Below are 24,980 nucleotides of genomic sequence, written 5' to 3' on the forward strand. Positions count from 1 at the left end.
TATGTAAAAATAGATGGATGGCATGGATGAAACACATACATCATGGTGGGGCCTAAATAGCACCGACCACCAGCCATTGTAGCCAATCCGTTTCCCACCCACACATGGTACGAAGAACTCCACAGCGGGGCAGTTGCACAGTACTCGATCAATAATGGCGGCCCAACATCAAATGAACGGCTGATATCAACGCGGTAACGTGTCGTCTGAGATCTATTTTTATTCTTCCATAAATCATTTCTCCGTAGGGCCCCTTCTCGACTTCAACCAAGTAATACAGTTGCAAAAGAAAGTGAATCTTTCCACGAAAATCCATATAGCTATTTTCTAATGGCTATAAATAGAGGAGTCTAAACCACACATTCAAGCATTCCAGTCGCTTTATAGACCGACAATAACACTCAAAAGTTTTCGTTGTCCTTCATCATACCTTGCTGAAAATCTTCACGAAGGATAAACAATCACACTCAACGGACGTTTCTGCTGTGGTAGATCACTAAAGAAGGATAATGAAGGTATCTTATACTAGTTGTCCTTTGGTTATAGTTGATTTCTTGAAGTGGGTTATATAAATTTTTATGTGGATTTCGTTGTAGTAAGTAGTTTTTTGTGTTTACAGCAAAAGATTGTGATGAAAGTTCCGATGAATGATGCGAAGAGCCGGTGTAAGGCCATGAAAGCTGCAGTCGGCATACAAGGTAATTTCACCAACATTTAGCTAAGATCCGCTGCCAAGTTTGTAGTTATAACTTCTTTGATGAAAGATTTGTTAAGAGTTCTGCAAATGTAATGAGTCTATGCTTAGGAACGCCACACCTATTATTTAGATCTTTGTAGGTAGCATGATCAAATAACCGTTCGGTCGAGGCGCATATGTGTCGCTATCTTTGAGATAGTCCACGCCCCTCTAAGAACAAACCAGATAAGCCAATTTGACCTAGTGAGTAGTGGTACTTCGAAATGATTCCCAAGTTCACAAATGACTTGATTTGGCGAACCGATAAGCTGAGTCGATCTCTAAATGTTGAACTAAATTACCTATGTTTTCTTTACCTTGAAGTTTTGAACCAAACCACAGATATATCATGAACTGGCGAACCTGATGGACTAGCCATCTTTTTAATTTCTGATTTGGGTTCTAAGACGTGGTTTGGATCGTTTTTGTTACAGGTGTTATATCTGCTACGTTGGAGGGCAATGATAAGGACCAACTTGCAGTGGTTGGCGATGGAATCGACTCGGTTGCATTGACAAGACTGCTTAGAAAGAAGATGGGATTCACAGAGCTCATTAGCGTCGCAGCGGTTGATGAGAAGAAGAAAGAGGAAAAGAAAGAGGAAGAGAAAAAGCCGTCGATCGAAATTGTGGCATGGCCCACTTCTTCGGCCTACCAATACAGCGTACCACAGCCAATGCACTATGTGTACCAAGACCCCTACCGAGATAACTGTTGCATCATGTGAAGCCCTACAAATGATATCAACGGTTGAAGTTGTGTGTGATGATCCGTGAGGCTGCTTGTGGGACCTAACCATGCTTTTTTCTCTAAGATATTAAGGTTGTGAGAATGTGAATTTTGGATGTAACAGTCATATTTGAGCAAGCGTCAGCTTTTTTGCTCATTTAAAATAATAATAATAATTTTAAAAAATGTTATGGAAATAGCATATTTTTGTAAATAAGGGCTGTTAGATTTCATTAAAACTTTTAGGTGAGACCCTGCATCACACAGGTGAGTGAGACCCCTGACTGCGGGCCTCACAGTGATGAATGTGCCTTAAATCCACACCGTTCAACTGTTTTGAAAGCTCACAAAGATCTAGATAACGAGACCACATAAATAAATATCAGCTTGATCCAAAACTTTTGTGAGCCACATGAAGTTTTCAATGGTTGATTACCACTGTTTCCTGTATTATGGTCCACGTGAAATTTGGATCTGCTCCATGCTTTGCATCGTGCCCTAAAATGAGCTTTCAATATGGATGGACAGAGCGGATGTAATCACATGCATCACAGTGGGCCCCATCCACCCGGTGGATCCGGGTTCTCACGTAATTTGCTACCCGAAAGGGCTAGTAACGTTTACCAGTCCGTAAGTCAACGGACGCGGATTGCGTGTGTGGCACCAACCTTGGTGGTGTGTTGACGTGTCAGAGTTCCGTGGGTCTCACCATTATAGTTTTGTTATATCCACACCGTGTATCCATTTTGGGAGATCATTTTAGAGTAGGAACTCAAAAATGAGGCAAATAAGACAACGCCATAGAAAGCTGTGGTGAACGCCTACCGTTGAAAACATCTTGAGGGCCGCAGAAGTCTTGGATCAACCTGATATTTTTGTTTTCCTTCCATCTAAGACTATCTGATCTTATGAACAGTTTAGATGGCATATAAATATCATGGTGGGCCTTAAAAAATTTTCCACAGTGAGCGTCACAGTTCCACTACTTTCGGTGATGTGGTCGACTTAAGAATTGGATCTGCCTCAGTTTTGTTCCGGTTCACCAAAATGATTTCAAAAAATAGATGGATGGTGTAGATATGACACATACATCATGTGAGGGAGACATTTTGCCACGTCAACACACTGCCGAGGTCCACGCGATCACTTCGGAAGTCAAAATTCTGGACGCGGATTAGATAGTTACCAGTTGAGTGGCGAGACTCAGAGTCACCGAGGTCTTTGCCCCATTGTGATTCGTGTTTTGTATCCACGCCGTCCACCCACGTGGATAGATCATTTTAGAAAAGCAGGAAAAGAATGAGTTAAATGCAAAGCTCCAATGGGCTCACCATAGAAAACAGTGGGAGAGTTACGCCCACCGTTAAAAACTCATAAATGCCACAAAAAACTTTTCGATGAAGCTGATATTTGTGTTTTGCCTTAAAAAAGTTTATGGTAGGCATCACTCTCCCCCATCGTCTTATGTAGTGTGATCCACAATGACTTTGGATTTGTCTGACTTTGGATTTGTCTCATTCTTTGGCTTATGCCCTAAAATTAGGGAACCCATTGGCTACCCAATGGCTGGTCGTGCTATATGATCCCCACAATGATGTATTTGTTTCATCTATTGATCATCTATTTTTTCAGATCATTTCATGATATGAGACCAAAAATTAGGTATATCCCAATCTCAAGTGTACCACATTACATGAAACAATGTTGAATGAGCCTTGACCATTGAAAACCTTTTGGAGCCATAAAAGTTTTGATCAAGCTGATTTTTGTTTTTTGCCTTCATCTAGGCCTGTATGACCTAATCAACAGATTGGATGTCAAATAAACACTACAGTGGGCCTTAGGAGGATTTTAATGGTGGATACCAATTACTATTGTTTTCCTGTAGTGTGGTTCACCAGAGATTTATATCCCTCTCATTTTTTGGATCAATCCATAAAATGAAATGTAAAAGTGGATGAACGGAATGGGTGAAATACATACATCATGGTAGAGCCCACAGAGCACCGACTACCAGCCCACGCGAGTAGCCGGTCCGTTTCCTAAAATGATATCTCCAAATATATAGAAGGTGTGGATACAACACATATGTCATAGTGGGCCCACATAACTTGGTGACGTCACTTCAGAAGCAAGTCTTGCTACTCAACCGGTCAGCGGCTAATCCGCGTTCCAAAATTCAAGACCACGTTTAGAATATCTGTAAGAAGTCCTGCAGGGTTACACTTTTATTAGGGCCCGCGGAGTTAGGTAGGGAAAGGTAAAATAGACCGGGTTTAAAAGAATCTTGACTTGAGACTTGTTTAGGTGGGTGACTCGAGATGGGACACTTGTGCACCTCCGGTGAATTATGGCGGCTCATATGTATTATTTAAGTCTGAACAGTTTAAGTTGTGGTCCCCACGTTAGATCTCGAGTCTCCAAAGTTATATTAATTAATCCTAACATCAAATTATTATTGGACAATCAATTCTTGTATTTTATATATTATATACTATTTGATCATGCAACACATGAAACGGTGCATTTAAAACTAAACGCATCTGGTATCAAACGACCTGCACTTAGTTCTAAGAGAATAAGCCTTTTATATTGAAGGTATAAGAGATGAGGTATTTGCCTCAAATTTTGGTGGTTGGTATGTGTATGCTGTGCTGGGTGTGCCGAAGTCTATTGTGGCTTAATTCAAACCGAACGCTTATGACCTTAAAGCATTCGATCATCTATTTTGCCTCATGTAAAAGAAATCAGATGATTTATGAAGGAAATAATTTATCCATGTAATGAGTTTTTATGTTTCTTCAACAAAAATGACTTTTTCTTACTATGACGGTAGAGATGACCCGATTTGTGCAATGTGAGATTATAAAAAATTTAATTGCATTAAATAAAATAGAAATGAAAGCTTATAAAAATGTTCCGCAATGATTTATCTTCTATGATGTAAATGGCAATGTCATAGAACTAAGTCTTCATTGGTCCAGTGATTTAGGTGCAAACGAAGGGAATTATGCTATAGAAATGAAAAGAAAAATGTCATCCTTACCATCTAACGCACAACCTAGACGAAAGAGAATCATGCTATTGTTAAATTAGGTTAGACTAGCGTATCAATGCAGATGGATAAAATTATACCATTCCTAATCTAAAGTTAGTCCAACATAGATGGCATTGCGTTGTAGAGTTGATTTATGTTAGGTTGGCAAGGGCCTGGAGCTCTTTAAAATTTTCTTATTTATAAAGATTTCAGATGGTAGCTAAACAAAGAATTTTGTAGCCGCTCCTCACATTTATTAATGAGGAAATAACCATTTGGGCCAAAAGGCAGTTGCTAGTTATCAGGGCTGAAAGTCTTTGCAAGTAACCCATCGTACAACCGGCCTTAGGGCTGAAAGTCCAGCGGGTTCAACCTGACCAACTGGACATTGGGTTGGGCTCAGGCAGGATGTATCAGGTTTGGTCTTGAGGTTAGACTATATAAACACCAATCTGATAAAACTTGGGCTGGGCTTAGGTTGCCCGACCCAAACCAAGCCGGATCAATATATAAGTTACTTATAAATTATAATTGAGTGTGAAATATTGTCTGTGTTTAAGGCACAAGAAATTCTAATGCCATCAAGTCTCATTGGTTCACACAATTTCCAATGACTCAAGCTAACAAGATTTGTCAGACTTCTCTCTCTCAAATAGATTGTGTGCTACACTCATAACTTTTAAAGGAGTAGTTGTCCTATATTTTAGCTTATTTGTTTACAAAAATTGAAGTTCTTTAAGATAAATAACTGCTATTAGAGGACATTTCCTTTACAACTGCAAATATAATTAATAAAATCATAGATACAAAAAATAAGACGTGTATTAAAGTATAATAGACCAATGTAATAATGAAAATATTAGCATGTACCCACCCGACCAACCTGACGAAGCCTGCTTGGGTTGAGCTTGGGTTGAGAATTCCTAACCTGAAGTTGGGTTGGGTTAGGGTTGAGATATAGGAAACTTGAGTTGGGCTAGGGTTGAGGACCAACGTAACCCAACCTGCTTGACTTTCAGCCCTAGCCAGCCTCACCCAAGATGGTGAAACACTTACTGTGGGGCCCACCTTGATACATGTATTCTATATATCCATTCTGTTTATGTGTTTCTTCATATTGATTTAGGGCATGGGGCTAAAAATAAAGCAAATCCAAATCTCAAGTGAAAAATCTCATAGGAAACAATAGTTATTTGCCATTAAAAACTTATCATAGACAACAAGTTTAGGATTTTCCCATCATCCACTTTCATGTGACCTCATCAATAGGTTGGATGGTTGGCAAATAAACATTACAGTGAGCCCATCGTTTCTTGTGTTGTGATTGAGATTTGGATATGCTTCATTGTCGGGCTATTGTGAGCTAGCCTTTGGCTCGTCAACATGGGTATACAACACATACATCAAGGTGGGCCCAGCGGTGCACCTATTTCGCAGGATCTGGAGTAGCAACTAATCCGCATTTGTTGAAAACTACTTTGATAGTTTATCATAATGTTTAAAATAGTGGCGAGTCGTACATAGGAGTTGTGTTACATGAATATATGTAATCCAAACTATGACTTGCCTCAACATAGAAAGGTGAACAAGATTATTGAGCTAATACAGATGGAGATTAAAATCATTCAATCATTATCAATTCATATTACTACATATGGCAATCATAAAAGATGATTATTAAAAAAAAAAAAAAAAAAAAACAACCTTAGTGTGGGCGTGGACAATCCACGGTTGATCTGAATTGTTCATCAGGTCCACACGCATTTCAGGTTAGTTGGGTCCATTCATGGATTGCCTGTGTCTGAAGAACTGCTGTTTTAGGCAATCAGAACCGTCTCTCTGATCTATGGCTTGGAAAAAGGATGGCTACAGAACATGAGGCACGATGATGGATGGATTAGATCATCTGATTAGTGTGATTTTTCAAGCTAGCCCACAAAATATGTTCTGAACTTAATGGATGGTTTGGATTAAACAGATGCAACTAGGAGCACTATAACTTACTGTGCATTTTTCCACTAAATGTGTTTGGTTAGATTACAAACCTAGTTAATTACTTATCAAGCGCGCTCCAATGGCACCCGTGGTATATCGGGAATATCCTATGCATCCCGTCCACCCTTGACTTTCTCTAGGGCCCACTTGAGATGGGGAACAACCTGATTTATGTCTGACCCTTCGTATATTAATAGATGAAGGGTCTTGATGACTTGGATTATGTAAACACAAGCTGTTGGGCCACGCAAATAAATGATGGGCATATATGCCACATCTCGATTTGTCCCCTCTTTTGTGGTCCACCTGAGTTTCCTTTGGGCAACATGCATAATATGTTACATATGGATAATCCCCTCTTTTGTGGTCCACCTGAGTTTCCTTTGGGCAACATGCATAATATGTTACATATGGATATGGACGTCCATGCGTTTTGCTAGATTATTTTAATGCATGATCCTAAAAATAAAACAGATCCAAATCTCAGGTCAACCATTCTATGGAAAATGGTGATGGTTGACCATTAAAAACTTCTTGTAGGTATAGGCTCACACGAGTCAAACTGAGTCGAGTTTGTCACAGCTTGACTTGGATCGGCCACTAGCGGACCCTAGCTCAAACTCGGCTCAGCTCGGTCCTTGAGCCTGATTGGCCAGCTCCGCTCGGTTCGGTCAGCAGGTCGGGGCGGTCCAGTTTGAACCAAGATGCCTCAAAGGTATGTTCTAAAACACATGGAGTGCACCTTCAATTTTTCACAAAAAGTCAACAGCATTGGTTTACAGGTATTTCATCAAACACTCGGTAGGCAACATAAAAATTAAGATACAAGGGTATTTGTTTTATATCCACACCTTCCTTGCTACCAACCGACATTTCGTTGTGTCATTTCATCAAACACTTGTTGAGCATCATCAATATCAAAATAACCAAGTCACTGAACTAGTTCGATCTGAGTCGAGTTGAGCTCGGGCAAGGATCGAAATTTTTTGAGCTCAAAAAATCAGCTCTACTCGGCTTGATCTCAATTTCAAACTAAGTCAAATCAAGCTTTTTCGAGTTGAGTCGAGTGAGGTAAGCGAGCTAACTCGGTTCGTGTACAGCTCTACTTGTGGGTCACAAAATTTTTGGATTGACCTTATCAACAGGTTGGATGGCAAGTAAACATTGGTCCCTAGTAAGTTTTTAATGGTGGGGCATTTAATCACCACTGTTTTTGATGGCATGGTCCACCTGAGATTTGGATCTTCATCATTTTTGGCTCATGCCCCTTAAATGATATGGAAAAAGGGATTGCCGGTGTGGATATAAAACACCTACATTAAGGTGGGCCCTAAGGTAAGGGCTTAGCTGCTTTGAGAGGAAAGCATCGAATTGGGACGTGATACAGGAGGAACAAACAGAAAAATCTTGTTAGCACTGCATATATGTTTGTTAAATAAATCCAGATTCTCTGTTTGCCACCAACAAAAAAAAATGCTGTCAGCATTGTGTGTGATGATGTGGTCCAATTAGATTGGAACAAGTTTTTTTCACTTGTGGCCAACAAAGGATCAGGATTTGGAAGGCTACTGGACTTTTTCTGATGGGCCATTTATATATTCTACAATTTATTCTACTTGATCAGATTGTTAGCCATTAATTGAGTTTGATAGCATGGCCTATAATATGAAAGGCAACCAAAATTCAGTTTTTTCACTAACAATTATAATTCAAATTAGTTATCCCAAATGAAGAAAGAATTGCACAAATTCCAAGAAATTAAAAGCATCACATAAATTCATGAAATTAAAAGAACATGATTTCAATCAATAATGAAATCGTAGAGAGCTAGCAAAGAGATTTTGCAAAACACTTTTTTCTAATTATCAAATTTATAAGCTGGAATTTAATAGTTATTGTTTCAAGAACCATTAGCAAGCGGAAATAAAACATTAGCATGCAGAAAGAAATTAAATAGATTACAGAATCCCAGTTAATGTAGGTTTCAATTCATATATGCTGATTTGAAGGGCTTGCCAAACACACCACTGAAACCTAAAGCTCCATACTTGGATAAAAATGGTACGAACCATTCCGGCATAGGCCCCGAATTGCAAGAAACAAGGCTAGGCTTGTAAGAAATCTCGAAATTACTCGCAGGGTAACAGCTGTTTGTCACCATATGGTAATAACAGTATTCCTTTGGATATTTGTAGAACCTAATCCATCCACTGCCCCTATTCTTAGAGAAAGGACGGAAGTTTTCACCGCCCAACTCAAAATTCAAGCTCGTCAACCAAACAATCTCCTTTTCCCAAATATCATTCTCAACGTCTCTCAAGATCCACACCACCATTTCCTTCTCAACAATGCGAACAAGAGCAAAACACCCTTCCCACCACATCGGATAGTTGTCCACCGCGAATCTTGAAAGACCTCTAGGAGCTATTTTGACGTTGAAATTCTTAGAAAACGGATCCAAAGATACCACGTTGACATCACCGGTCGAATTATTAGTGAAAACCCAGTGTGGAGCACTGTCTACACTACGTGCTGGATAAAATCTAGTTCCCCCACAGTGATTTGGAATGAACCCAAGATCCTTCCAAGATGAAGTGGGGGTTCCCACCACTACTACCAGGCATCGATTTTCCGGTGTGGTAGCTACCACTTTATGTTCCGGTACACATGATATTGTGAGATAGGTAACGCCCCCACTTCGTTGATTAATCAGCGGGAGTTGTAAGGTCTGGTGGATCGAAGGGTTGCATACGTGACTTCGATTTTCTTTCTTGTTTGTGACAAGTAACAAGCTCTCACAGAAACATGGTGCGATAAGTAGATTTACATCATCGTTGTGAAAATATATGTGTTTGGATCGTTCTGCTTGCTTACTAATAAACATTGGATCTAATAATAAATTGCGCCATTGGTTACATACACACCTGAATTTAATAAGTGATTTCACGGGGAGCCAAGCTAATATCTCCACCACTAGATGAAATGGCAACCTTTCTTTTTCTCCTTTCTCTACTTCTGAACACCACAAACAGTTCAAGATCCTGGCCAAGATCAACCCCAACAGGCCACGCCTGTTGACAGCCCTAATTTCTCCCATGAAGTTTATTTATTTATTTATTTATTAAATAGTTATGAAGTGTATTTATATAGGGTAGGGATCTTAATGTTACGTGAGGCTTAAGTGATCTTGCGTTAAAATCTTTAAAATATCTTTATTTATTTATTTATTTCTATCTTTGCCCTTTTAAATAGCGGAGTAACTTACCATGTTCAAGGTAGCAAGGACTTCAATGAAATGAAAAATTTATATCCATACCGTCTATCTATTTTTTAAGGTCATTTTAGGGCATGGGTGAAAAAATGAGGCAGATCCAAAGCTCAAGTGAACCACACCATAGAAATAAGTGGGATAATAACATTCACCATTGAAACCTTCCTAAGGGCCACCATAATGTTTATTCGCCATCCAGCCTCTTCATAAGGTCACAAAAATCAGCTTGGTCCAAAAAATTTGTGGCTCAAGAAGTTTTTGTGTTCAATTCCTACTGTTTTCTAGAGTGTGGTCCACCTAAATGATGTTTAAAATGGATGGATGGTGCGGATACAACACATATCATGGTGAGGATGACTTTGCTACATCAGCACCGACACCTCAGGAACTCTGAAACCGACGTAAGGGGAAGCGGATTGCGTAATGAGTAACTAACTATGCTAATCTTACTAGTAGAAATCGAATTGACTACTGAGTTACTCAGTATGCTACTATTGTACTGAGTAAATTTAGTTGGGCCAACTTTGAATGTATGTCGTCCATCTACGCCATCCATCCGTTTTTCCATCTAATTTAAGGGGTTGAGCCCAAAATTGAAGCATATCCAAAGATTAAGTGGATCATACCACTGGAAACAGTGGGGATAATGATTTCCACCATCGAAACCTTTCTGGCCCCACAGTGATGTTTATTTGTCATACAACTTCTTCAAAAGATAATAAATAAATGGATGAAGGGAAATATATATATATATATATATATATATATATATTATTGATCTAAAACTTTTATAGCCCCCAAGAAATTTTCAATGGTGGACGTTTAATTAAATTGTTTACTTTGGTGTGGTCTATTTGAACATTGCGTATGATTCTTTTTTGGCCTCATGTCATAAAATTATCTGATAAAAAGGAAGGACGGAGCACATAAAATACAGAAATCATGATGGACCTCAAAGAGTTTACTAGTACAGGAGCGGATTGCTATTGTTTCCAGTGGTGTGATCCACTTAATCTTTGGATATGCTTCTTGAGCCACAAAATTTTTGGATGTGTGGTCAAGGTGAGATTTATATCCCTCTCATTTTTGGCATAAAGCCCTACAATGATCTGTAAAATGGATGAACGGAATGGATGAAATACATACATCATTGGTTGGGTCCACAGAGGACCGACCACCAGCCACAGGGCTGGTAGCAGGGGAGTAGCCAATCCGTTTCCGTCTTGACGTGGCGAATGGGTGCAACCCGGGCCCATGGCAATGTAAGTGCTGTATACCCATGCCATTCATCCATAGGCTCTCTCATTTTAGAGCATGAGCCCAACAAAAAAGCATATCCAAGTCTCAGCTACATCACAAGAAACAAATATAAGGTCCATGAACCTGGATGATGGAAAAAAAAAATCAAATATAAGCTTGATTTAAAGCTTATCAATACTTGTGGCTTAAGATAAGTTTCTAATGATCAATAATTATTGTTTCCTATAGTAAGGTCCACCTGTTATTTGGATTTACTTCATTTCTAGGCTTATGCCCAAAACTAATATGAAGAAACAGATGGACAATGTAGATATAAAATACATGCATCAAGGTGGGCCCCACAATAAGGTCCACACCATCTTGGGTGGGGCTAGAAGGCACTGGATGCAGATTACCTGCAAAGGCTTTCATAAGTTCCTACGATGAGAAGCTAGGTGAGACCCACCACAATGTTTGTGAGAAATTCTCTCCATCCATCTGCTTTGCTAGCTCACTTTAGAACATGAGATAAAAAATGAGGCGATCCAAAACTCAAGGAGGCAACACGAGGGAAAGGTGTGAAAAGAAATGCCACCATTGAAGCCTTCCTGGGTCCACCTTGATGTTTATATGACATCCAAACCATTTATAAGGTCTTTTACACTAGGGTGAACTAAAAACATGAAAAACTTAGCCTGATGCAAAATTTATGTGGCATTACTGTCACGCCCCAAACTCAGAAACCGGGCTCACAAAAATTTCGATCGCCGAATCCGGCGCCGACAGCCTCCGTAGGACCCCATTCTCGGCTCCCAGCACCCATTCGCCAAGTTCCGAACTTGGGATGCTACGAGGAGGATTTTCAACATCAGTTTGATTCATAATAAGCATAACCAAAGGCATAACCCGCAAACAACAACCAAAAACTCCATCACATTTCCACTATGATCAAAAACTTTACAAGTACAATGAGTATAAAGGGAAATACAATGATAGTGAACAAAAAGCTCTCAGATGATCTGCAAAGCGCTCTTGCCTCAGCGCTACTACGCTCCAACGTCACCTGCACGCAACGATCGTGCATAAGCTTATGGAAAGCTTAGAGGGTGGTGAAAGTGTGTGTACAAGATAGTGGTTATGCAGCATCAGAGTAATGCGAAACATGCTGATAAATCCATGAATATCATTAGCCGTACTAAGGCTATGCGATGCAAGGTATAAATGATGTCGGCCATACCAAGGCCATGCGATGCGAGATGCAATCTCAAGCATACGAATCCTCATCTAAGTCCACATATCATTACAGTTCAACTCTGGAATATCACCGGGGTCTAGTTTACTCCAACCAAATTGTCGCCCCATCGCGCGCAATAAGGAGAGTGGAAGAGACCTCACTATCCACCTGCCAATATCGGGCTCGGCTCGCCAATAGCAGACCCATTTCTTGAGCTGGTCAAACTTAGCCTAGCTTTGCCCCCTCCACTCGGGCCGGTAAGGTCGCACCCCCTTCCAATCGACCACGACACAGTGGAAAGTGCAACCGTTTGGTAATCGGCACTCGGCGCTCATGCACCCACTCGGTCTAGACGTTGGAGCAACCTCTTGGTACTATAAAGGTTTAGGGACTTTCACCCAGGGATATCTATAGCACCCCATGTAGAATAAAATTTTCGGTATCCAATCCCGCCAACCATGATACGCCTGTGGAGGCTACGACCCTGATGTTGGTAGAACGTACAATACCATATCACACAATGCGAATGCATGAATCACCCTATCCAGTCATGCAGCAATCCTGCGCGTATTGTGCGCTCATGTAGGGTAACACCGCCTATCCGGGAGTCCAAAAACAATCTGTTCGAAGGCATGTACTATGATCAGTCACTTCTCATATCAAGCATACATATGATACGTATGATCATGAATCATGAAACTATAAACCTGTTAGGCGACCTACAAGTATGGGCCTAACAATGGGCCCTAGGGAGAATTTTAATGCGGACATTTAACCAACATTATTCTTACAATGTGGACGTCAAACCAACATTGCTCCCAAGGCACGACCGTCATCAACACATAAACCACAGTGGAATCACATTATAATGGGCCTTGACCCATGGGCCTCTAGTACATCAAATGGGCCTCATAACAATGGGTCTTATATATCAAAGTGGGCCTCAACAATGGGCCGCAAATGCATCAAAATATATAATTTTTTTATATAAATGAATCATCTCAAAAGATCAACTGGATTGCACTCCAAGTACCAGTGGTAACGATGATCTCCACCGTTAAAATCCTATAGGGCCCACCGTTATATATATATATATATATATATATATATATATATATATATATATATATATATATATATATATATATATATATATATATTTGAGATCCAACCTATTCATAGGTTAACATGGAGATAGATGGAGTGAGAGCAAAAACATTAGCTCGATCGGAATTACCATGGCCCTTAAGAAGTTTTGAACGGTGAATGTCACTGTCCCCACTATTTTTTTTAGCGGTGGGGATCCACTTGAACCATGGATCCAGCTCATTCTTTAGCTCATACCATGAAATGAGCTTTCAAAATAGTTGAACGGGTTGGATGCAACACATGCACCATGGTGGGTCCCATATAAATGGACGACATGAAGAGAACACATACATCATTGTGTCCACCGTCCAACACTAGACGGTGCCGTGAAAACACAAAAGAAACCACCGTCCACGGCTGTGGATGGTGTGAGTGAAACACATGCAACAATGGTGGGTTCCACATGAGGCCCACCATAATGTTTGTTTGCAATCCAACCCGTTGATCAGGTCACACGGTCCCTGAATGTAGAGGGAAAAATAATTTTTATAATGATCCAAAACTTCTGTGGCCCAGAAAAGGGCTTCAATGGCAAACGTTCATCATCACTGTTTCCTACGGTGTGGGCCACCTGAGCGCTGGATGTGGCTGAACTTTGGAGGGGGTCCACCTCAAGGAGTGGCCCACCCAATGAATGGGTTGGATGACAGATATACATCATGGTGGGGCCCACGGCTAGGCCCATGGATTGCTGCCCGTCCGCCGTCCGCTAGTGCGCAGGCAGCACAGCTGCTGCATCTTTCCTTTTTGTTTTTTTTTTAATTTTCCCACAGTATTGCACATGTGGGGCCCACGTCTTGAGAATCCACTCCGTCCAATTGATTCTAGGGCCCAAAACACACCCAACAAGCCCAATATTCGGGCGTTTTGGGGTATAGAAACTGCAGGGGGATATTTCAACGGTGAACCCGCTGTTTGCTATGCTATGGCCTGCCTGGAAGTTGGATTGGCCCCATCTTTTGGCTCAAGGCCTAAAATGAGCATGGGAGAAGAATGAGCGGTGTGGATTGAATACATACCTCAAGGTGGGGCCTGCATGAGCAGCCCACCATAAAGTTTATATTTTAAAGGGATATTTGTGTTTTCAGTGGCTGGACGGTACGCAAACCGTCAGCCCACACTTCACTCTTCAGCCGTGTCCAGTGTCCCTGGACGCTGGACGGCCTGGGAAACACATACATGTAAGGTGGGCCCCACCTACAGGCGTGCCATAAATGGGCCACCAAATGGCTGGATGGTGTGGATACAACCCATATATAAAATGGGCCCCACATTCAGATGGCTTGGATAGAATACATGCTTCGAGGTGAGGTCCATTCGGGTGGGCCACACGGCCACATCATCACATAAAATAGGAGAAAAAGGAGAGAGGGAGAGAGAGAAAGAGAGGGACACGTGTGATGGAGGGACCCCGACACTATGGGCCCTCCTTGCAATCAATCATACATCAAGTGGGTCCCATTATATGTGGCCCATTAAATAAAGAAAAGAATCCAATGGTGGAGATTCCTTCTCCACAAAAATAGACGGTCTAGATGACCCATTTTGAAATTAGAAAGGTAAACATCATGATGGGGTCCATGGAGAATGGCCCCATCATGGAATGATATGAGGATCAAGGTGGGCCATCGGCCACACCTAGGGTTCAAAGTGAGATCCATACCATCAATCGGTAGGCCTCACTTGGCCCATCTTAAAAATATGCAAATCTAAGCCTATGAAGCACCCACCGTTCGATCTTCTTGCTCCCTTGGCTTCCTTTGCTCATTAGCTTTGATCTCAATGAAGGAGATGGGGTTTGGATGGTTGAGATGGGAGATGAGAGGGTAGGAAAGTGGGCCACACTTGTGGCTCTCTTAGAGGGCTTGAAAGGCTTGGACGTATGGTATTTTGGTTGCTTGGAAATGAGTTTGAAAAAGTAAGAGAGTGAGGGCTGTAAAGAGAGAGAGATGGGTGATGGATGTGTTGATGTGGTGAGTGATGGGTGTAAGAGCCTTTTTTTGACTTTTGAGGTAATTTGTGTAAGAAAAGTATGGCTTGTGTAAGAAACTTTTGACTTTGGGGGTTGCTTGGGGAAGGGTGAGAGGTGATGTGTACTTGACATGATGGGATGGATTGATTGATTGATTGAAGTGACATCTCGTAGAGATTCTCTCGTAATTTGCATGCACGGTGTTTTTCTCGCACCGAACGCTGGCCCACATCTCCTGGCCAGAGTATCGGATCAGCGCGCGAGTCGCGGCGTCGGAACTGTGGCGACGGCGCGATCGCTAGGGTACAAGTCTCGGATTGACGGCCTGTGAATTAGGGTCACGCGCAAATACCGGTTAAGGATCGAAGGTTACCGGAATTCGACCGGAAAAACCGCGGAAGTCTACGGAACGGTACAATCTAGGATATGGGGCATACAATTACAAATGTTTCATCCGTGGTCGTCATTGAAATTGATGTCTTTAATCTGGTGAAAAATACGGGATTTCGATCGATCGACGCTAACCTCAATTAATTAAGGAAATCTCAAATTTTTCGGTTAACTCTTTAGACAATTGTGGACATGTTCAATTGATCACAGACTAGGGCTAGATCGATCGAGATTATTTGAAAATACATGTTTGATTTTTAGACATTTTGAGCATGTTTGATTGATTGAACATTGAGGCGTCGATCGATCAAAGGTTCGATCAACAGTTTATGTAACTTCTACGTAAATGTACAACGATACACCGAGCTCTTATCAGAATTTGATGATTATGGCCCATCATCATTCTGGGTCATTTGATTAAAGGCCCAAATCAATCGAATATTAATACATGCATAATGTTTATGTTTTAGATTCATGTGATATTATGTTAGACTTGTTTATTTATTTATTAATGTAAGTGTTATGCTTTGTATATCTAGTTATGACTATTTACAACGATCCAAACCAATTCAATTTCATTTCTTTGCTTATTGGGTCTTACTATCCAAAATAGAAGGTATCTATTGAAATAGTCCTAGGTTACATGGACTTGGATCTGGCCCTAATAGAAGCAGAGTGTCTCATTTTATCTAACTTTGGTACTAAATCAAAAAAGACTTACTACAAGGACTAGATTAAGTAGAATAAGATTTGTCTTAAGATCATAAAGAATTCGATTTCGAAGACTATGCAGGGTGTCGTGCTTAACACCAAGAAAGCTAAGGAGTTCTTAATCAAAATAAGGAACCGATTCAAGAAGTCGGATAAAGTCAAGCTGAGTTCACTTTTACATAAGTTGACTCAAGGCACCTATAACGGTTAGGAAAACATTAAGGAGTACATTGGCAAATTGTCTAATGTGGTGGCCAAAATCCGTGCATTGGGCCTTAAGATTGATGATGAAATCCTGGTTTTCTTAGTTCTGAACTCCCCACCTCTACAATTTGGTCAATTCCGAATTAGCTATAGCACCTAAAAGAAAAAGTGAAGATTAAATAAACTGATATCTCAGTGTGTTCAGGAGGAAGAGAGACTCAAAAGGTTGAGTAAGAGACATAGTGCGCACCTAGTGACATCTGGTCAAAAATGAAAGGGCAATAAGAAAAGGAAGTACAATTCAAGAACGCATTCTATGAGTCATTTGGGTAGCAGTCAAGCCAAACTTTGAGGAAAAAAAAAAAAGAGAAGAAAAAGCATGGTCCTAAAGATGACTAATTCTTCTGCAAGAAGCCTGGTAATCAGAAGAATGATTGGGCACAATTTAAAGAATGACTTGTTTCTAATTGTAAGAACAAAGATCTTGTCTATTTTGAATTTAATTTACCTGATGCATCTACAGACTCCTGATGGATAGATTCTAGTGCAACAATTCATGTATGTAGTTCCATGTAGCATATGCTGCAAAGCCGGACACTAACTAATGTAGAATGATCGATATATGTGGAGAAGGACATGAGAATAAACATGAAAACTATTGGAGTCTGTAGGCTAAGGTTATCGTCAAAATATTTTCTTGATCTAGTAGATATTATTTGTGTGCCTTTTATGAGAAGCACTTTTACTTTACATTTTTTGTTGAGACAAGTATGGTTATGCGTTTAAATTTGAAAATGAAAAATTGAGTATTTGCTATGATTCAGTTGTGATTGATTATTACATTTTAGTTAATAACTTTTATTCTTCGCTAGATGTGTATGTTTCACATGTGTATAGCATTAACTCTTCACATGAAAATCTTAAAGGCATCCAAATGAAGTTTAGACTGAAAATTTCTCTATGTTGTGGCATAGGTGGTTAGGCTACATCTCTTACGAGATATTGAAAATGCTTGTGCGTGAAGGAATTCTTCATTCTCTATACTTTTCAGACTTTGGAGTTTGTATATATTGCATTAAAAGTAAATAGACTAGAAATGTGAAAAATTATACTATTAGGAGTGTAGGATTCTTAGAAGTGATTCATACAAACATTTGCGGACCATTTCCTATAATATCTTGGAATGGGCAGAGGTATTTTATCACTTTCATCGACAACTATTCTCGTTATGGGTACTTATATCTTATTAATGGCATATCAGATGCTCTGGATATATTTATGATTCATAAGGATGATGTTAAGAATTAACTCGACAAAATATCAAAGTCATCAAATATGATCGTGGTAGTGAGTATTACAAAATGTATGAAGATTCTGGGCATAATACATGGCCATTCACTAGATACTTATAGGATTGTGACATCGTCGCCTAATATACCATGCCCAGTACTCCATAGAAGAGTGGTGTAACAGAAAAGCGTAATTGCATCCTAAATGATATGGTGCAGTATCTGATTAGTAATTCAACATTACCAAAATCATTGTGGGGTGATGCTTTGAAAACAGATGTACATACACTAAATAGAGTTCCTAGTAAGGTTGTAATGAAAATTCCATATGAATTGTGGAAAGGGCAAAAACCTAGTTTACGAAACCTTCATGTGTAGGGTTGTTCTGCAAAACCCAAACTATATAACCGGCATGAAAGGAAGCTTAACCCTATAAAGGTTAGTTGCTTCTTTACAGGATACTCAGAAAGATTTAAAAGATTCAAAATTTGAGATGGTGAGAATTCCAATTGAAATTGAAATTGAGATTCAACCCAAACGGTGGACATTGTATTCATTTTCCCTCAACACTAAGCAAAAAACCAGATGAGCCAAATCGACCGAGTGAGTAGTGCCACTTCCAAATGGTCCCCAAGTTCACTACTGCAAACCCATGAGCTGAGTTGACTCAACTTAGTGAGTCAACTCTCTAAATGTAGATTTATTTATTTATTTATTTATTATTATTATTATTATTTTAAACACACCCACACACAGCCCACACACTCACGCTGCAGGTGGAATTTCACCACCTATGGTTACTCGAACCCTTGACCGGGAGTTGAAACTTCTGAGAGTCTACCACCCGGGCAAGAGTAAGGACCCAACTCCCTAAATGTAGATTACTTGTCTTCTTGGTACCTTGAAGTTTTGAACCAAACCACAGATATGACATGAACCGGCCAACCTGACAGACTAGCCATCTTTGCAATTTCCGATTTCGGTTCTAAGACGTGGTTTTGATTATGTTGGTTGCAGGTGTTATAGCCGCTACCTTGGAGACCACTAAGGACCAACTTGTAGCAATGGGCGAGGGAATCGACTCAATCAAGTTGAAAACCATGCTTAGAAATTGTGAAGATTGGATTCGTGGATATCATTAGCCTCAAGGACGATGAAAGGAAGAAAGAGGACGAGAAAAAGCCGACGATCGAAAACCATCGTGTGGGTGGGCCACAGCCACCGCACCATGTGTACGAAGACCTCAACTGGGATAGCTGTTGTATCATATGAAGCACTAATGATATAAACGGTTGAAGTTGTGTGTGATGAGCCATGAGGCTGCTTGTGGGACCTAACCATGCTTTTTTCTCTGAGCTATTAAGGCTGGGAGAATGTGAATTTTGGATGAAGAAGTAGTATTTTAGGAAGCGTGATCAGCAACCTTTTTTGTTCATTTAATTAATTAATTTTTATTTTTATTAATTTTCTTTTATTACTTTTTTTAAAGGAAAAGTTATACAAATAGCAGATTTTTGTAAATAAGGGCTGTTAGATTTCACTAAAGCTTTTAGGTGAGACCTGCATCCACCCAGGTGAGTGGGACCACTGAATGTCGAGCTCACAGTGATGTATGTGGCTTCAATCCACACCATCCAACCGTTTTTGAAAGATCATTTTAGAGCATGATCCAAAAAAAGAAGTATATCCAAATCTTATGTGGACCATACCACATGAAACAGCAGTGAGTGAATCCCCACCATTAAAAACTTCATGGGGGACACCAGAATGTTTATTTTCCATCCAACCTGTTGAAAATGTCAAAAAGATCTGGATAATTAAAGAGACCAGAGAACTATCATCTTAATCGAAAACTTTTGTGGCCCACAAGAAATTTTTAATGTTCGATTACCACTATTTCCCGTATTATATATGGTCCACCTGAAATTTCGATCCACTTCATTTTTTGCATCATGCCCTAAAATGAGCTTTATGGACGGCGTGGCTGTAATCACATGCATCACGGTGGGCCCCACGGTCAGGGTCCTACCCCCGGTGGATCCGGGTTCTCACCTCCGCTACCAGAAAGGGGTGGTAACGTTTTCCAACCCGTGAGTCAACGGACGCGGATTGCGTGGTGTTGCACCAAAGTTGGTGCTGTGTTGACGTGTAAAAGTTTAGTGGCCCCACCATTATATATTTGTTATATCCACACCGTGTATCCATTTTGTGAGATCATTATAGAGCATCAACCCAAAAATGAGAACATCTTTAGGCCCGCAGAAGTCTTGGATCAAGCTGATAATTTTGTTTTCCCTTCATTCGGGTCTATGTGATTTTCTGAACAATTTGGATGTCATATAAACATTATGGCGGGCTTTAAGAAATTTTCAACAGTGACTGTCGGGTCCCCACTACTTCCTGTGATGTGGTTCACTTATGCATTAGATCTGCCTCAGTTTTGGTATTGTTCCTTAAAATGATTTCACAAAATGGATGGACAGTGTCTCGAGACCTATGCCACATCAACACATCACCGATGTCCACGCAATCCCGTTGGAAGTCAACATTCACGACCACGTGTAGAATAACTGCAAAAGTCCGGCTGGTCACAGTTTCAACTAGGGCCCATGGAGTCAGGAAGGAGAAAACAAAGTACACTGGGTTTTAAAATATCTGACTTGAGACGACTTATTTAGGTGGGTGACTTGAAATGGGACCCTTGTGCACCTCCAATGAATCATGGCCACTCATATGTATTATCTACGTCCTAACAGTTGAATCTTGTGGTCCTCACCTCAGATCTCGAGTGTCCAAAATTATATTAATTAATCCTAACATCTAATTAATGGACAATCATTTCTTGTATTTTATATATTATATACTATTTGATCATGCAACATATTAAACTCTGCATTTACAGCTACACGCAGCTTGTATCAAAAGACCTGCGCTTAGTTTTAGAGAATAAAGGTACAAAGATAAGGTATTTGGCTCAATTTTTGGTTGTTAGTATGCGTATGCTATGTTGGGTGTGCCAAAGTCTATTGCAGCTTAATTCAAACTGAACGCTAATGACCTCGAGCATCAAGATTAAAAATAATAATAATAATAATAATAAAGGACCATGAGTGCGGTTGTGTATAATTGAGAGCTAAAGCAGTTTGATCATCTATTTAGTCATTTATAAATGAATTCAGATGATTTGCAAATGAAATGATTTATACTTATAATAAGTTTCTATGTTTTTTCAATGAAAATAACTTTTTCTTACGGTGATGGCAGAGGTAACCTGATTCACGCAGTGTGAGATTAGAAGAAATTCAATTGCATTAAATAACATAGAAATGAAAACTTACAAAGACGCTCCACAACGATATATATATCTTCTGTGACCAAAAAGGTAAGGCTTATGCTCGAGCCAAAATAATAATAAATAAATAAATAAGTAACTTGTTGCAGCTAGGCCCAACCCAACTGAGACCAGAAATCGATAATCGTATTTCCCATGTAAATGTTCCTAATTTATCTACTGATTAAGTGGTCCACACATGCAAGAAGACAGACACATAGAAGATTGAAACCAATTATTCATATGAGAAATTGACCATTGTAGACACCACCTTTTACCCGGCGTCTTTTCAAAATGCTCCCGACCTTTACTTTTCCTGAGTAAACTATTCTGTGTACACAATTTGCAGACGAAAATACCTTTGCATACACAGTGGCTAAAGGCCTTTCGCTACGGTTATAAGCCGTAGCCATATTTATTGAATGCAAAAGCATTTTCAGTTTGTCCGTACAGCGTGGTTTACTTTTAGAAAGTATGGTTTGGGAGCGTGCTGAAAAGAAGCTGGGTAAAAGGTGGCCTTTACAATGGTCAATTTCTCCGTTCATATTTCAGAAGGAAGGATTATTTAATTGAGGATGGGAATGGCATATTTGTAGAATATAATATAGGTTTGTATATGGTAGGACGTTCATATTTTCCACCTAAATGTTCCTAATCTATTAATCAAGTGGGCCACATATTCAAGAAGACAAAAACACTTAAAAGACCAAAACCAATGATTCATATTCAAGAAGAAAGGACTATCTAATTGAGGATTGGAATGCCATTATATAGGTTTGTATATGGTAGGACGAGGTCGGGCTAGGTGGGGTCACATCAGGCTAAAATGATTGGACCCCAAGCCATCCAGAAATTAAAATTAATCGGCCTAGCTCAAGACCAAACCCGCATGGCAAACTAATAGGTCCGAGACCACCCACCATGACTTTTTCAAACTGAAAAGGATAGAGAAAGTTCTAACCACCAACCTTTTCAGTTTTTGGCCACCAGTAGTTGCTCCCTATTCCGTGGCTTACATGAGTGTTGGATCAGACTGATTTTTAACATCTGAAAATATAAGGAGGTCCTGCATCTGATTGACGGGTTGGATGTCCTTTGTACATCACGTGGACCCCACATCTTCACGGTATCACAGGATTGCACCTCTACAACTATTATCAAATATTGCAAATTTTTCCTACCGATATAGGACCCAAGTGAGCCCACCTTTGTGACATATGATACGAAGAATCCACCCCACATTGCACATCACCCAAAACTAACCATAATCGGATAATCACAACCATATAAAGACATAAGCAAACCAAATAGACGTTGAAAGAAAGAACGCGGTATCACCGTCCATTTCACAAGCCCAAGGCTGTGATCGTCCGATCTGGATGATATCATGGCCATGTACCACAGTGGACCCTTCCTACCCAATGGCACACCGTGATAGTAGATGTCCCACTTGGGTCCTACATATATAGGTACCTACCCACATAAGGTACGAAGAACTCCGCAGTGGGGCAGTTGCACATTAATCAATCAATGATGGTGGCTGATAACCACGTAGGTTGGCCCAACATCAAATGAACGGCTGATATCAACGCGATAATGCGTCGTCTGAGATCTATTTTTGTTCTTCCATAAAACATTTCTCCGTAGGGCCCGTTCTCAGCCTCAACGAAGTAATACAGTTTCAAAAGAATGTGAATCTTTCCACGAAAATCCATAGCTATTTTCTAATGGCTATAAATAGAGGAATCTAAACCCACATTCAAGCATTCCAGTTGCTGGATAGACAGACTCAAAAGTTTTCGTTGTCCTTCATCATACCTTGCTGAAAATCTTCACGTAGGATAAACAATCACACTCAACGGGCGTTTCTGCTGTGGTAGATCAATCTTATATTAGTTGTCCTTTTACTGTGGTCGATTTCTTGAAGTGGGTTGTATGAATTTTTATGTGGTTTTTCGTTGTATTAACTTGTTATTTTATTATTATTATTATTATTATTATTTTTTGTGTTTACAGCAAAAGATTGTGATGAAAGTTCCGATGAATGATGCGAAGTGCCGGTGCAAGGCCATGAAAGCTGCAGTCGGCATACAAGGTAATTTCAACAACATTTAGCTAAGATCCACTGCCATGTTGGTAGTTCCTAACTTTGATGAAAGATTTGTTAAGAGTTCTGCAAATGTAAACTTGAAATATTAGACAGAAATGATTCTTTGCTTAGGAAGCCCACGCCTATTATTTAAATCTTTATAGGTAGCACAATCAAATAAGCATTCCGTCGAGGCGTGTATGTGTGTCACTATATTTGAGATAGTCCACGCCACTCTAAGCACAAACCAGATGAGCCAATTTGACTCAGTGAGTAGTGGTACTTCCAAATGATTCCCAAGTTCACAGCTGACTTGATTTGGCGAACTGATGAGCTGAGTCGACTCAGTGAGTCAACTCTCTAAATATTGAACTAGATTACCTATGTTTTCTTTACCTCGAAGTTTTGAACCAAACCACAGATATGACATGAACTGGCGAGCCTGATGGACTAGCCATCTTTGTAATTTCTGATTTGGGTTCTAAGATGTGGTTTGGATCGTTTTTGTTACAGGTGTTATATCTGCTACGTTGGAGGGAAATGATAAGGACCAACTTGCAGTGGTTGGCGATGGAGTCGACTCGGTTGCATTGACAAGACTGCTTAGAAAGAAGATGAGATTCACAGAGCTCATTAGCGTCGCAGCGGTTGATGAGAAGAAGAAAGAGGAAGAGAAAAAGCCATCGATCGAAGCTACGGTGTGGCCCACTTCTTGGGCCTACCAATATAGTGGGCCACAGCCACTGCACCATATGTACCAAGACCCCTACAGAGATAACTGTTGCATCATGTGAAACACTATAAATTATATCAACGGTTGAAGTTGTGTGTGATGATCCATGAGGCTGCTTGTGGGACCGAACCATGCTTTTTTCCTTAAGATATTAAGGTTGGGAGAATGTGAATTTTGGATGTATCAGTAATATTTGAGCAAGCGTCAGCTTTTTCGATCATTTAAAAAACAAAAAACACACACACCCAAAAACAACAAAACAAAACAAAACAAAAGGGTTAGAGAAATAGCAGATTTCTGTAAATAAGGGCTGTTAGATTTCATTAAAGCTTTTTGGTGAGACCCTGCATCACACAGTGATGTATGTGACTTAAATCCACACCGTCCAACTGTTTTGAAAGCTCATTTTAGGGCATGATCCCAATAATGATGTGTATTCAAATTCTCTGTGCACCATAACACAGGAACACATTAGTGATTGAATCCTCACCATTAAAAACTTCATGGGGACTCCCAGAATGTTTATTTTCCATCCAACCTGTTGAAAAGGTCACAAAGATCTGGATGAAGAGACCACAGAAATATCAGCTTGTTCCAAAACATTTGTGACCCACTGGAAGTTTTTAATGGTTGATTACCACTGTTTCCTGTATTATGGTCCACCTGAAATTTGGATCTGCTCCATGTTTTGCATCATGGCCTAAAATCAGCTTTCAATATGAATGGACAGAGTGGATGTAATCAAATATGAATGGACAGAGTGGATGTAATCACATGCATCACAGTGGGCCCTGCCCACCCGGTGGATCCGGGTTCTCAACGAATTCGCTACCCGAAAGGGATAGTAACGTCTACCAGCCGGTAAGTCAAC

At 40.1% G+C, this 24,980-nt stretch overlaps 1 protein-coding gene across 3 annotated transcripts; it reads left to right on the top strand.

The window, feature by feature from the left end:
- The first annotated feature begins 302 nt into the window (after positions 1-302).
- On the top strand, positions 303-24,206 carry LOC131255976 (heavy metal-associated isoprenylated plant protein 46-like). 3 transcript variants are annotated; one of them, XM_058256949.1, is made up of 3 exons: positions 303-515; positions 626-698; positions 1,171-1,697. In XM_058256949.1, exons 1-3 carry the CDS (start codon positions 510-512, stop codon positions 1,461-1,463), a joined length of 372 nt encoding a protein of 123 aa, XP_058112932.1. In that variant the 5' UTR covers positions 303-509; the 3' UTR covers positions 1,464-1,697. The 3 variants fall into 3 exon arrangements, with proteins under 3 accessions (XP_058112932.1, XP_058112931.1, XP_058112933.1); XM_058256948.1 differs by having other exon boundaries at positions 311-515; positions 620-698; positions 1,171-1,691; XM_058256950.1 differs by lacking the exons at positions 626-698; positions 1,171-1,697 and adding exons at positions 23,304-23,382; positions 23,890-24,206 and having other exon boundaries at positions 315-515.
- The last annotated feature ends 774 nt before the right edge of the window (positions 24,207-24,980 follow it).

This window comes from Magnolia sinica, chromosome 9, assembly GCF_029962835.1.
Source record: "Magnolia sinica isolate HGM2019 chromosome 9, MsV1, whole genome shotgun sequence".
Lineage (NCBI taxonomy): Eukaryota > Viridiplantae > Streptophyta > Magnoliopsida > Magnoliales > Magnoliaceae > Magnolia > Magnolia sinica.

Coding starts and splice junctions, on each gene's coding strand:
- LOC131255976 (XM_058256948.1), top strand. Junction 699..1,170: donor AGCTGCAGTCGGCATACAAG/GTAATTTCACCA, acceptor TTTTTGTTACAG/GTGTTATATCTGCTACGTTG.